Below are 15,376 nucleotides of genomic sequence, written 5' to 3'. Positions count from 1 at the left end.
GTATTCCTATCTCAGGTAAAGTCCGCTACCTTGGGCTATAACCATCCCTAACCATCTTAAGACAGATCTCCCTTTTTATCTGCTTTAATAAAATATACGTAATCGCAGCATTTGGCGCAGGTGTAAATAAATCAATAAATAAACTGAAAACATTAATATTTACTTGTTTTAAATAATATTTTACTTGTTTCTTTTCCTTTATTCATATATGCATCGGGCTTTTCGGTGAGCATGTTTCTATTTCTTTGGCTAAACAAATTTTTAGGCAATTTTTGATGAGGTTCTCAACGATCATCTTACTGCCTCTTTTTCATCTTCTTCCTCTAGGTTTCCAGATACATCTTTTGGTATCCATGTTTTGGGCCCTATCCAGGTCTATTTCATCTTCGTTACTAACTCTGCGACATCCATTACATTTGTTTCCTATCACATTACATTTGCATTTTGTATTTTCTCGTGAAGCCTTATCTTTATAACCTCTTTTCAACTGCACTTGTTCCAAGTTTGTGCCTCATATAATAAGCCCTGGATTACGCATTTTTGCAGAATTTTACCTTCATTTTTGGCACTTATTGCGTACTTCATTATTGCATTTAGCGATCAGAATTTTCTTCATGTTTTACTTATTGTACATTACAAATAGCAATTCCAGAAATAAAAATGAGTTCTACATTTGCTGTAACGTGCTACAACGGCTGTTCAGGCTTGATAAAAAAATAATTTAATCGACAAAACTTATGAACAAATGTAAGAAGTGGAAACTGCATTGCAGGAGTATTTCGATCAATAGGAGAAAAACCTTTGGGTTGACCAGCATAATGAAATTGCCGAGAGATAGGAAAGAAGATATCGTGTGATACGTGGCGATTTAATTATACGCTCTGGGGGAATTCGTTATTGATCGAATAGAGGATTTTACTCGAATATTTTTACTTATACATTCCGATCAATATTCCTTGCAAAGATAATTTAAATTTTTTTCTTGATTTTACAAAATCTTTCCTTGCGTGATAACAGAAATGGATATGATTCGTATTTTTTTTACGTGATATTTAGTTATTTTTGATTTTTGGATTATCCCACCAATATTAGAGACCAATTTCTAGGATGCTAGCCCAATATTAACCCCACACGGCCTATTATGAGTCTGGAGAGGACAGATTTTACTCTGGAAGTATCGCAAAATCTGGGTAAACACAACTGATGATGCCAGACACAAGAGAGTTTCGGCTAGCGAAAAAGCAGGCCCAATGGCCAAAGGAGGATATGCAAGACCATATGTAAGCCCTTAACCTATACTTGGGATGACAAAAAAAATTCTCCACCTCGTAATGAATCCAAAAAAAGGCAAAAGGAAAAGTGGATAAACGTTAGGAGTGCTAAACGTGGTATGCTTATGCTGAAACATTCCTTACCAAGGCTGGAAAAATCACTGCTACAATTAGACAAGGCTAAACTTAGAGTAATAAAACAATCAGTCACTGGCACCTGAGAAAAAATATATACAACATGGCTATATTCAATGATGGCTGATGATTTGTGGGTTATACAATGAGGAGGAAGAAACTTCCACCCATATCTTCCGTATCATTAAGTTGTTACCCAAGCATAATTTTATTTAAAAGAGATACGTTAAACGTTTATCAAGACGGCCTACATACCGCATCTTGTCCGCAGATGGGAGAGGGAAATTATTGAATTAAACTGTAGTAGAGATGATTATTGAGAAATCGTAAGATGAGGTCTGACTTCACCTCAAAGAAGCCGACTCCTCATATAAAAATATCTTTCGATCCCGACTTCCTGCCCCACCCCTTCAAAATCCAACGTATATAAACATAAAACAGCAATATCTCACTGGGTCTCTCAACACGACACGCAAGAATGGCACAATTACACAGATAAGAAACACTTTAACTGAGTAGAAATACTTTGATTGAATATAAAAAATATTTTTTGCATTGCATAAATTCACATTTTTCCACATCCTACAGGTATTTGTTAATTTTAAACAGTGTTTGTAATCCCAGGCACTGAAGATGATCTCAATAAAGATCGAAACGATGGCACGATAAAGAAAATGTTTTTCTGAAACCTACATCACACTAGACCGCATCTGACGATTTCTGAATAATCAACGACTAACGGTTACTAATCACCACACATTTCTACACGTGTAGTAGAGATGTTTTTGGGAAGAGTGAAGGTTATATGGGAGGATTTCCGTTCCCAGTACTTGCTTTGTCCTGTACTTAAGTGATATGACTATATACTGGTCGTTGGTATCTGGGAAAACAACAACAAGGGCTGACCCCATTATGCAATTAGGAGAAAGACAGCCACCCATATTTTCTTCGACTGCGAATTACTCAGTGAAGACATAATCTGGGATACAAAGAAAATTCAGGGAAAGGAAGTATCAAAGACAGTCGATGTCCTTCTACTCATTAGGAGAAGGATAGTGTTATCGATAATTAAGGAACTAAGAGTGTGCAATAAGCCAGAAGGCTTCAATGCATGGGGAACAAAAAACCCCACTTCCTACTATCCATAATAATAATAATCATCATCATCGCAAAACCGAATAAACCACCTTAGGAATTCATATTGACTCTCATTTCTAAATACAATTCTAGAAAAAATTCTCATTAGACGTCTCCGTCCTAAACTCTAAACTTTAACTTTATCCTAAGATCCGATAGGTATTACAAAATTGGACAAGGTCTTTCTTCCTTTTGGAGCTGGACTACCGCAAGGAGGCATCCTAGGTCCTTTTCTATATATACATTCCTTGCTGCATTCGCAAACGTCACACTTATCCTTCCCCCCAAAATAAAAATAATTTGAAATAATTTTGAATGGAGAATTAACAACTTTCTTCTTATTATGTTTAATTTTGCACAGATTAACTGTAAATATGGTTGATGGAGACAGTGTTAAAAACATGTGAGATTTACACTAGCTCGTAGAAAATTGGATGATATCGAAACGATTAAATATAAGAATTTTAGATTATGTTAGAAACCGTACAAATTTAATATATATGTTAACCTTCACGAAGATTAAGTAGACATTTTAAAACGATTTGAACGAATCTTGTTTGAGTTTGTTAAGCCGTGAAGGTGAATTCGAATAAATAAAAATCGAAGAAATACAGTTTTTCTGGTTGGTTTGAAAATTTCCTCGTTTTCAAATGAGCGATTCTAAGGGTGGCTCTTTAATATCCATAACTCTTGGACAATGCATGTAAATTATTCAGTCCTTATCGCCATTAAGGGTCATCTCACGGGCCGAAACTTGTTTAAAACTGCAATGAACGCTTACATACATAAATAAATTTGTGGATCGGATGATTCCTCGGGTGCAAAACCATGTTAAATTAGCAAATCTTAAATAGCACGTAGAAAAACATTTGTACACTTTATTTGATTCCTTGTAATGATAAAGTCGGCTATAATTGAGAAAAGCCAAGTTTGGGGCTTCAAGACCCCAGGGGAACTTTACGGAGATCCTTTTATAAGAATCAGTTGTTCTCATGTCGAACATAGAAACATATTTTTCAATCTGAAAGAGATATTGTGTAAAGTTGTGTTTACATATAGTCCAATTAACGTGAATCTCTTAGTTATTCATGCTGAAACCGAGAAGCTATCTTTGAACGATCTCTGTTATAAAAGCGCCGGAATAATTTAATAGGTAATAGAAAATCCTATGAATTTTAGCGTTATTCGTTATTACAATTACCACTAATTTCGTGGTCCGCTTGACCAATTAATTTATTACAATTAATTAAGGTTTTTAGTTGAGATAAAAAAGTGAATGGCACGAGCGGGATTCGAACCCACGATCTTCGGCTTGATACGCCGCTGCCCTACCACTTGACCTATCGTGACCTCGATCCACTCGGAACCAACTTCCCATCTCAACCCCACCTTTTGAATTTTCCCTCCTTTTTGCCATTTTTCAAATGTCGTGTAATCGGATTGGATTCTCGACGACAAATGAAATGGCCACGGAGAACTTTAGTGAAGTATACTTCATTTTAAATCATCAAGCCATAAGATAAATGGCAAAAAGGTGGGAAAATTCAAAAGGTGGGCTTGAGATGGGAAGTTAGTGTCCGAGTGGATCGAGGTCACGATAGCTCAAGTGGTATAGCAGCGGCGTATCTAGCCGAAGATCGTGGGTTCGAATCCCGCTCGTGCCATTGACTTTTTTATCTCAACTAAAAACCTTAATTAATTTTAATATATTAATTGGTCAAGCGGACCATGAAATTAGTGAAGTTATTCGTTATGTTTTAGAGTTATTTGTATCGTTTTATGTATTTTATATCCAAAAATTGTTATTATTGAGAAATCGAGAGATGCCGTCTGGTGAGATGTAGGTTTCAAAAAACCATTTTCTTTATCGTGCCAACGTTTCGATCTTTATTGAGATCATCTTCAGGGCTGAAAGTGTTTGTTTTATGCTTAATTGAGCCATTCTTGCGTGTCGTGTTCACAGTGCCAAAAAAATTGTGTTCACCTCCCTCGTTAGCACCAAAAAAACAGTAATATATCGAAAAATGGGGGGTAACTTCTCTCCTTCAACTCCATAATGATGGAAGAACAGTGGCATCACAAAAAATGTTGGTGAGAAGCTTTCCTTAGTTGGAGGTAGTTGTGTAGTGCATCGATTATGCACTATTATTTCTGCTCCTCGGGGCAAATACGGCATGGATCATCTGTAAATAGTTCCATTTTTCAATGTTGTATTTTAGTGGAGCATGAACCTTAAAATTGCTTCTAAGGTTTTTTTAAAATTTTATTATTGTTATTATTATTTTTTGCTTGCCACATGTTTGGCTTACGTTTTGGGTATTTGTTGTGTTCTCCAGCAACCTAGGAGCCAACTTCTTTATTAACGTGGCTTTTTTAATGCCACACAAGGGATTTGGCCTATGTCGTCCCAAAGCTCTATTTTTCGCTAGTATGTGTCACGACATGCGACCCATGTTAGCGTCAGGCGCTTTATCGATCCTAGCTTTTTCGGGTATTCAGGCTGTTCGTGACGAATTTTGAAGAGATCTCGTAGACTTGGGGAGCATTTAGATGTGGCTATTTGAAAGTATTGCTAGTGTTGCACCCTTGAGAGGTTTGCCATTTATTTCATTCCACATGTTTCTATGGCTATCAGTTCAGATGGTTGATGTGGCATCGAGAGCTGTGGTGCTTACATTTAAGCCCATTTATAGTAGGTGTACCATCTTTAACCCTTCCATACACCATAGAAGATCTCCATTTTCCAATTAACTCCCTTTTCAATAATCATGAGTATAAGGAACCTTTGCGGTTGTGGGTGTTGTTTCAATAGTAGTGCTAAAGTATGATATTCTTTGGACTTTTTGTTGTTCCTATGTTTTTCTTTGTACTATTTTTCGCAGCTATATACTTCATGTGTGTCCATGGGTTTCCTGGTTTGTTTACGCATATTATTTACAACCTGCAGCTATTTGAGCGTCTCATCTCTTACTGAATCTCTGCTTTTATATGAAAAATTAAGTCGATATCCCAAAAGGCTACCCTCTCATTTGTACCTCAGGCAGTCAACAATTCATTCCAAAAATTAACATAAAGAAAACACCCGATAGAAATATAGAAGCCTGGTCACATTCACTCCTCCAGAGTACTCGATATTCCTCGGGGCGGGGTTATAAGCAACGCCTTCCTTTCACGCTAATAAATTACTTTTACTCTCCAGACGTCACACACTTACCACAGTGTGCTTGATATTTAACGGGGTGGGGTTAGAAACTAGTTTAAAATAAATAAAAAAATACCAGTTTTTTTAATCTTTGAGTTCAATTGAGTTTAATTCAGAATTTCAGGCACTCTTGCAAAGAACCTCCAGGTCGAAATGATCCAATTTTATGCTTAAAAACATACTTGCATGAACCTAAGATGATGGTTTTGCAATGAAACACTTTAATTAACTTTACAATAAACTTTTCTTTTTATTTCTCACACAATTTGTTTTTCTAATTGCAGGGAATAAAGAAGAGGAAGAAAACAAATTTATCGAGAACACCAAAGTTCCTCCGATATCAGGTAAACATTCTAAATTGTTCCCCCTTATTTATTTGGCACACAGAGGTATTTAGATAGTTAATAGTAATTATATCTTCCTGGTGTCGCAAATTTTAAATATGTTTATATGAATTTAGTAATACTGATATTCCTACATCTATAGGTCTTAACTATTTATGTGTGATTTGTATTTTGTATTTTTTTAAAGGAGAGAAGTTGATTTAGCATATTCAGACTAAAACGTTGTTCATTAATGTTTTTTTATTTTTACAGGAACACTGTTACAAATTATTTGCAAGTGGGTTTACTTAAATTGGGGTTGGTCTTGTACTCGTACATCTTCCCCGATCCAACTCAATATATCTTAATTGATCAAAAAGTTAAAACCGAGTCGGTTATAAACTATGAACAAAGAACCTCCAGGTCGAAATGATCCAATTTTATGCTTAACAACATACTTGCATGAACCTAAGATGATGGTTTTGCAATGAAACACTAATTCGATGAGCTACTGAACTTAGTCCTGTGTAATTCGGATGGTTTTGAAAATGCGAAATTTTACAATTTTGATGAAAATGAACAATTTGAATGAAAGTTTTTTGTCAACACTTCATTAAAAATAATAAAATTTTCCAGGAGGGAACTACTTATGTATCTGTTTTTTATGATCGTGAACAATTTCGGTAAACAATTTTATTATAAAACTATAAATTCAACAATAAGGATATTTTCAATTTGGCCCGGTTGTTCACTTGGGGGAGAGGAGAACGGGTTAAAGGGTCGTAGGTGAAGATCGATTCACCCCTTGCCCTGCCTTCGCACTTCTGCCGGCCGGCTTATAAAGGGCGACGAACTTTCATTTCGACCCTCGTTCAATCAAACAAGAATTCGGCGATCCGACCTAAAAGCTCTCTTGCTGATATCACGTCATTGCTGATCTTCTCATAATGCAGCGTTTTGCAGTCCTTGGCCAATGTTGGAATGTTGGTTAATTGTGTCAATTTTTAGACATATTTAAGACTGTTTTGCCCTGATGATGACCTTAAAACCTTGGTTGAAAACAATAATTTATTTTGTCATCCTGCACTCAGTGTATTTTTACGCTGAAAAAGCAGACATGCTCTCCATTGTACATCAACAGCAAAAAGATAGCAGTTTCCACTCAAGTCAAATACCTGGGACTATATCTCGACTGACGTCCTCACACAAGACATAAACTGAATACAAGAATTGAACTACTACGAAGACTTCTAAGACCGAAATCGACTTTGACAATTAAGACAAAGCTAACACTGCACAAGACTTTGCTAAGACCAATATGGACATATAGAGTGGAACTGTGGGACTGCCAAGCCTTCCAATATCCTGCGCATCCAGTCCGTCCAATCGAAAGTCCTTAGAGAAATTGTCAAAGCACCTTATTATATCACTAACCTCACTATCCACAAAGACCTCAACATTCCTTTTGCCAACGAACTAATCCAGTCCAGATTCCAAACCTTTCACACCAACCTTTCGCACCATCCTAACCATACTGCTCGAGCCCTCTCCACTCATTCCCATCCTGACAACCCACCACGTCGCCTCAAACGACGGTAGCCTCAGGACCTCCTTGACCCCTAATCGTCCGCACTGAGTGCCCGCAATGGCTGGCTGCTCAAAGCATGTGTTCTACCGGTGCAGTGCTGGCATTAGTGCTAGTATTTTGCTGTGTGACACATTAATCATGTGTACATATTTGTATAGTATACTACCATGTATAGGTAACAAAAAAAAATTCATCCAGACCATATCGAGATCCAAATTACTCGTTCTCATAAGAGAGTGGTATTTGTCATTACTCATGCGAACTCTGACCAAGATTCGGTTCCTTTTCAACTATAAAATGAACTAAAAGTTAACCAATAGCTTGAGCTGTAATAACTTTGAATCTTTTAATATTATTTTCACGTACAAGTTTTAAATGTTTCAAATGAATTTGAAGAAATTAAGATATAGATGTATGTACTGTAGTAGGTGGAGGTAAGATGAAGATAGTTGAATTCAACCTTTATTCAATATAAACATAAGAAGAGCATTCGCGTGCCTCATGACTGGTCTTACTCTCTTTTGTACTCATTTAGGATCCGTTTTTGAACGTGTCCTTTTTTTGTGGCAAGGTGATAGGCCACAGTAGGGTTCGGGGGAGACCTATGCCAGGGTCACGTGTAACTGACTTCTACCTGGGATTCCATTAAATTCCATACAACCTTTACCTCGCAAGTGGGTGAGCCAATGTGTCGCCTGATTGTCCTAAAAATGGCTCTCTTCCTGGAATATGTTCCTAGTCTTTTTATTTTTCTGGTGCTGTGTTCAATTATTATGATTTCAAACTGGAAAACTGTGGCATGTTTGGCTAAGTCTGCCCTAGTACTCCAGTTCCCGTGGCTCTATCTGTTTTCGAGTGTCACCATAGCAGGAATTGGCCTTTAGAAGTATTTCTATCAAGGTACTCTTCCCTTTCTGGTATAAGTACAAGTTTCTGGTATTGAGAGTAGTGACATTGATTGACATGCCGATCATGGTATCTGCTTAAATGTATGATAGCTGAAACAACCCATCCTTGCAGATGGTTGCCCGTTTATGAGTCTGTTTAATAGCACTTAGGCCGCAGTTGGCCTTGTTCCCATGCCTCTGGTGATACTGAGGCTTGTTTTTTTTTTTGTATCCGGCTCACTCTTTCCTTCTCAACGAAAGAACCCGTTAACCCCATGAGTCAAATCTATATCTCCTGTCACTATTATTTTATGTATTGTTATTAATGACGTGAAGTAGATGTCACAATTGGAAAACAATACCAGCTTCACATTTTTCATAAATTTTCTAATAAAAACAAAAACCTAGAGGAAGAGTTTTATCACGGAGGTTTATTTATGTTTTTATGAAGCTTTATCGAAACACATTTTTCTACGTTGTAATCCGGCAGTGTAATTTTGAAATAGGCCATGAGAAGAAATTGCCTGCTTCTCTGTTCGGACAATGGCCGAAGGAGGGAAATGTAAATCTGCTGGGGAAAAGAATAGTGCAGAGGGATTAAAATAATTCAACCGGGCCCATCTGCCTAATACCAGGCCTGATTCATAAATTAAATGTAAAAGCGGAGGTTTATTTATAAAAAATAATATTTCTTTATTCTTTATCGTTTCAAATTTAATGAATCTTGGACTGGGTTTTCCTTTTTTCTTCTACATCCTCTGTTAATATATATTGAGGGGAAATAACAGTCTAACAAATATCACAAAAGATAATGCAATTGGTAATTTCATTTGGTTTGGATAAAAGTTGCGACAATTTTGCAAACGTTAAGGGTTATAATATTGAAAAAATCAACCTATGCCTTCAAAAATAGGCTTAACAAATTTCATAATAGAAAGAACTATAATGGAAAACTACGATTTAAAAAAATTATTTATTTCTAATCTCTACATATCCATTATATTTAGTGGTCCAAATTACTTTTTTCAATTGCTTAATATTTTTATGTAAGGTTTTTGCCGAAATGAAAGCCTAGTGCCACGAGCGGGATTCGAACCCACGACCTTCGGCTAAATACGCCGCTGCTCTACCATCGAGACTTTGATCCACTCGGACACCAGTGAAAAAAATTGAAAAATCGCAAAAAGAGGGAAAATTCGAAAGGTTGTAGGTAGAGATGGGGAGTTGGTGACCGAGAGGATCGAAGTCATGATAGCTCAAATGGTTGAGGCAGCGGCGTATTTAGCCGAAATTCGTGGGTTGGAATCCCGTTGGTGGCACTGGCTTTTTCATTTCGACCAAAACCTTACATAAAAAGATTAAGTAATTACGATATATGTTTTTTTTTTCTCTCGGACACAACACTTACACTGGCCAGCAAGGAATGCACAGGTTAAGGGAAACCAGGCAGCGCTGGCATTCAATGCGAGGAGTTAAGTCACGACGAGGTCTTAGGATGGGAAAGTCTAAGGACTTGGGCAATAGGAATCTAATGGATTTGTGATGCACAAAAAGGAATTATGATGTTATTATGGATAGTGGGTATGGTTGGTGAGTAAGGAGCTTTGACAATTAATCAGAGGACTTTTGATTGATAGGTTTGGATTCACTGAAAATTGGATGGCATAGCGTTAGCCAGCAAAACGGCCCGCAGTAATGTCTTGTATAGAGTTGAATTTGGACAGTCATGAGAGATTTCGGTCCTAAAACCTATGATAGTTGTCCTATTCTTCCATTATTTTTTGTCTCTTAAGTCTTGTGTAGGTATTCATTATATATTTTTCTCATATTGTCCTTCTCTTTTTGAACCAGTCTGCGATAAGCATAAGTTGTTATTGGTTGTTGAAAATCACTTAGTTGGGATTCGAGTTACAGGACAGAATTGCAGTATCGTAAGCGCAAGTAGTAGTAGTAGCATCAATATAAATGATATAGAGGATGGGAACAAGAATACTTGTGGGATTTTTGAGACTAGTTCCCGCACCTCACTCTGCATAAGGAAATGCTATTACCTCTTGATTGCCAGTAAAGAGGGGTGTTTCTCGGGGTTCCGTCCTTGGCCCCTTCTTTTCTATCCCTACTTTTATGATCAACCGCAAAAAAATAAGTTCTGGCCATCGCATACTTTCTGTCAATGACGCCATGAACAAGCAATGGCTACGGACGTTTTTTTCTCAACGTTAAACTGTAAAAGCGACAGCCCTCAGACCTAATAGATCCGGCATATCAATACAGTTTTTTAACAACAATTATGCTAATAAAAACGCTTATAATTGATTTATAAAAAGTCTCTACTTTAACGGTTTTAGATTGAATTTTATAATAATTTTGGCTACTGTTTTGAAGGACATGGCTCTACAAACTACCAGTTTTCTTAGTAGAAAAAATGGGAATGCTGTGATAATTTGGCTGAGGACTTTTGATTCATAGGATTGGATAGAACTTTGACAGTCTAGGTAAGTAGCTGACTTGAGTGAAAGTCGGTGGCTCCTTGATGAAGTACGGTGTAGAGAAAACTTTTTTTATCCTGTGTAAATGTACGTTTTTGTTCATTCAGCCTTGTCGTGTATCTTTTGGAGTCATTGATAAGTGATAAATAATGTTGAATACCAGTCGGATTAGAAGACAGAACTCCAGTGGTATTGGTGGTGTTGGGATGTGTAGGAATGTATAAATGGAAAACATGATGGGACCAAGAATACTCCGATCTGGGACGTCGGCTTGTATCGGTCTGGTATATTAGTACTCGTTGCCGCACCTCACTGAAACACCGGTCGGATAAAAAGGATTCAAAGACAAAGGATTCATAAAAGAAATTGTGCCAGGCCCAAAACACATCTAGGAACGCACTCAAGCAATATTTTTCGTTCCCTTGAGCGGAGGATATGGTGTCGACAACTATGTAATATAATTTTATAAATCTCACCACTAGCAAAAATTAATCATTGTCTTTTATAAATTTCTTAGTTTATTTGGTAACAATGATATCGTTGTTAGAGTTTAAAGGATTTTCAATATCTTACTCGTTAGAACTTCTAGGATTTTTGTAAATAATTGTTTATCAAGTTATTTTCCATCCTTGATCATATTGAAGTATTCAATATATTATGAATCACCGCTAATCTGTTAAGATGTCCGGTTAAACTGTTGTTTGAGTTTTGGCTTATCCTTCGTCAACATTTCCTTGATCGAAACTGTTTCCATCAGCGGAAACCATTCGAGCCGATAAACCCCGAACCCCCTCGATAATGGTGAAATCCTTTAAGCCCTCTGGCCCAGTTCGGTCTCTCAACATTAGAAAAAACTCCAAATTTTAAGATTTATCGGTTTAACTGGCAACTGAAATTAGGGGTCCAGTGACTTTCCAGTCTTCTGGTGAATTGTTTACATCTTTCAAAAAATGTATGACGATCTTTTGCATTTCACTGCTATTTTCTTGTACGTAGGGAAAAAAGTGGTGTGACCAGTGGCTTCTCAACAGACCCAAATCGGTCGATTTGATCTGTTGAGCCTGATTCTTCATTTTTGCTTATTTATGTTGTTGGAATGTCGTTAACAAATCACTGGTATATAGCAAAAAAAGCATTGTACCAAGTATGCTCCCTTGGTACATACCCACATTTATTTTTTTTAGTTCTGGATATTGATTTTCTTCTTGGCCCTAAAATTTTTGCTAGTTAAGTACTAAGTGATAATATCTACACATCTTGGTAGCATCTGTCGTAGTTTACTGGCAAGCCCCTCAGAAATTCATCAGGGATCTTAAGATCCCTATGCCATTCCTTCTTCTTTACGTACCAAGGTGCATTGACCACCATGTTATGTAGATTTTATTTTAAAGTGTTTATATAATTTTGGTATTATTCGATATGGTATAAGTCCACTTCGGCTTTAAGATTTAATTGTAGCTTCTTCGATGGTGAAAGACGAAGTATAGTCTAATTTTGTATCTGTCAAATTTGAGCTGATTGAGACCGATTGTCAACTTTTACCCAGCTATTTATGTTGTTGAAGGAAGGCATTTTGAAAGATCTTGGATGAAGTTATCGCCGCTTATTATCTGCTTTTTATCGTACCAGTTTTTAGAAAATCGCTGATACGTGGCAAGAAAAATATTGAACCTATTATGCTCGCTTCCTAGTTTTGAAATTGATTTGAATTTACTGCCAGTTAAGCAATAAGCGACATCTTCCTACTTTGGTAGCATTCCTCTTAGTTAACTGGTAAGTCCTTCAAACCAGACCTTACCAAAACCATAAAAATCTATTACTCCATAAATTTAGTGTATTGTTTGTTTTAATCATGAACAAAATTTGTGGCCATTCTTTTCTACCACGGGTTGTATTCTGGTTAGAAGATTCTTTTCGAAAAACTTAGAGCTTATCGGTACTAACGGTATGTCTCTGTATGATATGACAAGATCATATTTCTCCCGTAAAAAAGTCAGGTGATATCCTGGAGTCTTTTAGCAGGTTTTGGTTAAATTTAAAATATATTTCACCTTATAAAAAGTTGATAACCGATAAATTTGACATATCGACAAAACACTTTTTTCTTTTATCAAATGATGAAACATGGATGCTATCTGGACCGTGGAAATTACATTTTCTATCATGGGTGAAAATGTTTTCTTTTGCCGTTTTATCGAGAAGATGCGCTTGATTTGCTGGAGTTTATGCTGGAGAAAGGCTTGCAAACCTTTCTTAATAAAAATATTTTCAAAAACGCTTATGTATAAGATGCTTAAGAAATTTTGACCGTCATCATTTCATTACTGCTCAAGAAAATTTAAAATTTTTTCTTGATTGCAATTTTCCTCGTCGATATTTCCAAGGTAGCCATTATTCATTCTATAAAATTTCAACTTTAATTAAGTAAAACCAATTGCTAATCTTAATAAACCAATTTAAGTTAATTAAGTTTACTTGAAACATTAGATTTAAAAATTGTAAATAGATGTTCATCTGTGTTAATTTGTAAATTTGTAATTACTGTCTTACAATCCTGATGAAAGGGATACCTCGAAAACTCAACGAAAAAATTTTTTCTTCCTCCCTAATCTTTTATTATAACATAACATTACAGATCAGTACTTTTAAAGAAGGCAATTGTTAAGATAACTACGTCTATTAACTAGCCCTTTCTAACTTCAAAGGCACATTTAAAAGAAAATTATAACGACAATGTAATCATCTTGATCTTGCGGTTAAAATGAAGTTTAGAGGGTGTTAATAAAACATTACTTTGCCTATTATTCATGAAACCCTTTCAAACCGGGGTAGAAGCCAGGCTATTTTCATTAAGTCCAATGAAGTTCATATTGATTGTCTAGTTGTACAAACATTTCAGATCGTATTATCCCGCACAATTAAGTTACAACTTAACTTGATTTAATTTTTAAATACAGCTTCGATATCACGATTTAACTATGTGTTGTTTGAATGGTAAAGTTAAATTGCCACCATTGAACCGCTCGAAATAGCATACGAAATTATAACCCACCCTTTCAAATAACTTCGTTTGATGCAACGAATATAATAACTGACAAATTATATGCTGGCATTCAAGATTCAAAAATAAATCTACCATATAGCAGGCTCTTTTTTACCACTTACGGTTGCTGACCACAAATAGTGTTGCAATAAAAAGTCGACGAGGCTCATAGGAATGTTACGATGAAGCTGATCGTGCAGCCGTTTAGAGGTGTCCCTTTTTAACTTCGGAGTCTATTTCCGTTGTTCCAGTCACCCTGTAGAATTTTCCTCAGTGTAGTCGTCTTCCTTAGCTGCTTGGCAGAAGACTGACTTTTTTAATGAAAATTTGTTATTTTATTCCTGAATTTTTGGGCCAGACTATGCGTATTCCGATTTAGAAAGTGAACAAGGTTCATACTAAACCCTGGAAACTTTTTTTTTAGCTTCAGGGTCGGCAAACTACATTGGGCATCGTCAGCCCTCCCTTTCTCAGCATTTGCATTTCTATTCTTCTCGTTCTTGCGTTCTAAATCTACTAATTACTTTTACAGTTTCTCCAGCCACGTTAAGATGTTTTGTGATATAACAGTCTCTCTCTCTTTTCTTTATGGTACTGCTGGCCTCTCTGTACCTCAGGGCTTCGTCAATTGTGGATAAAATAACACAAATAACAAACGGAGGGCGTCGGTTGCCGCATGGGTTTAGGCGTTGACTCGGCGCTCGTCAGCGCTGATATGTCCTCTGCTATTGCGAACCCTCGTAAAAAATACACAAAAACGAGACAAAAACATTATAGTCTGGTTAGTATTATTCATACTACCTCAGAGTACTCGATATTCCTCGGGGTAATTTGGGTTGTCTCTTCATTCACGCTAATATATACCATGGGACGTCGTTCCCGCAACGGTTTAGACGTTGACACGGCGTTCATCACCGTAAGGTCAAGGCCCGGGTTCGAATCCAGCGGCCCTGCATTCGAACCCGACAAACTTATGAATGGGCTTTTTTTCAAAAACCCCGGCATCCTGAGCGTTGATATGACCTCTGCTGTTGCGAACCCTCGTAAAAAAAAAAAAATAACATGCACACACCGCAATTCATTCAAACTACCCCAGAGTATTAACTATTCCTCAGGGTAATTGGGGGATAACCCCCTTCATTCAATTAAATACATTCGTTCCAATAAATAATACATATCACGTACATGAAGATAAAATATTTATGGCCCTGAAGTGTTCGATCAGCGATTGCCTGCTGTCTTGCCCCAACCCCGCGCATAGGATATGCAGAATAACGAACTTCTTTATTTGCAAAATTAGT

The 15,376-nt window shown here is 36.7% G+C and overlaps 1 protein-coding gene across 11 annotated transcripts in view; it reads left to right on the top strand.

Annotated features, from left to right (window-relative positions):
- LOC106667237 (nuclear protein MDM1) overlaps positions 1-15,376 on the top strand; it is a 136,203-nt gene that overhangs the window by 32,159 nt on the left and 88,668 nt on the right. For all 11 annotated transcript variants that reach the window (XR_001340522.2, XR_001340523.2, XM_014395069.2 and 8 more), the window contains one exon: positions 6,030-6,089. Coding sequence is in view for 9 of the 11 variants with exons in the window: in XM_014395069.2 (XP_014250555.1) it covers positions 6,030-6,089 (60 nt within the window). In the remaining 2 variants the exon portion in view is untranslated. The remainder of the gene's footprint in view (positions 1-6,029; positions 6,090-15,376) is intronic.

The sequence above is a fragment of the Cimex lectularius genome, unplaced genomic scaffold, assembly GCF_000648675.2.
Source record: "Cimex lectularius strain Harlan isolate CLEC.00 unplaced genomic scaffold, Clec_2.1 scaffold27, whole genome shotgun sequence".
Lineage (NCBI taxonomy): Eukaryota > Metazoa > Arthropoda > Insecta > Hemiptera > Cimicidae > Cimex > Cimex lectularius.
The sequence above is the reverse complement of the archived record's forward strand: the minus strand, read 5'-3'. Positions and strand labels throughout refer to the sequence as shown.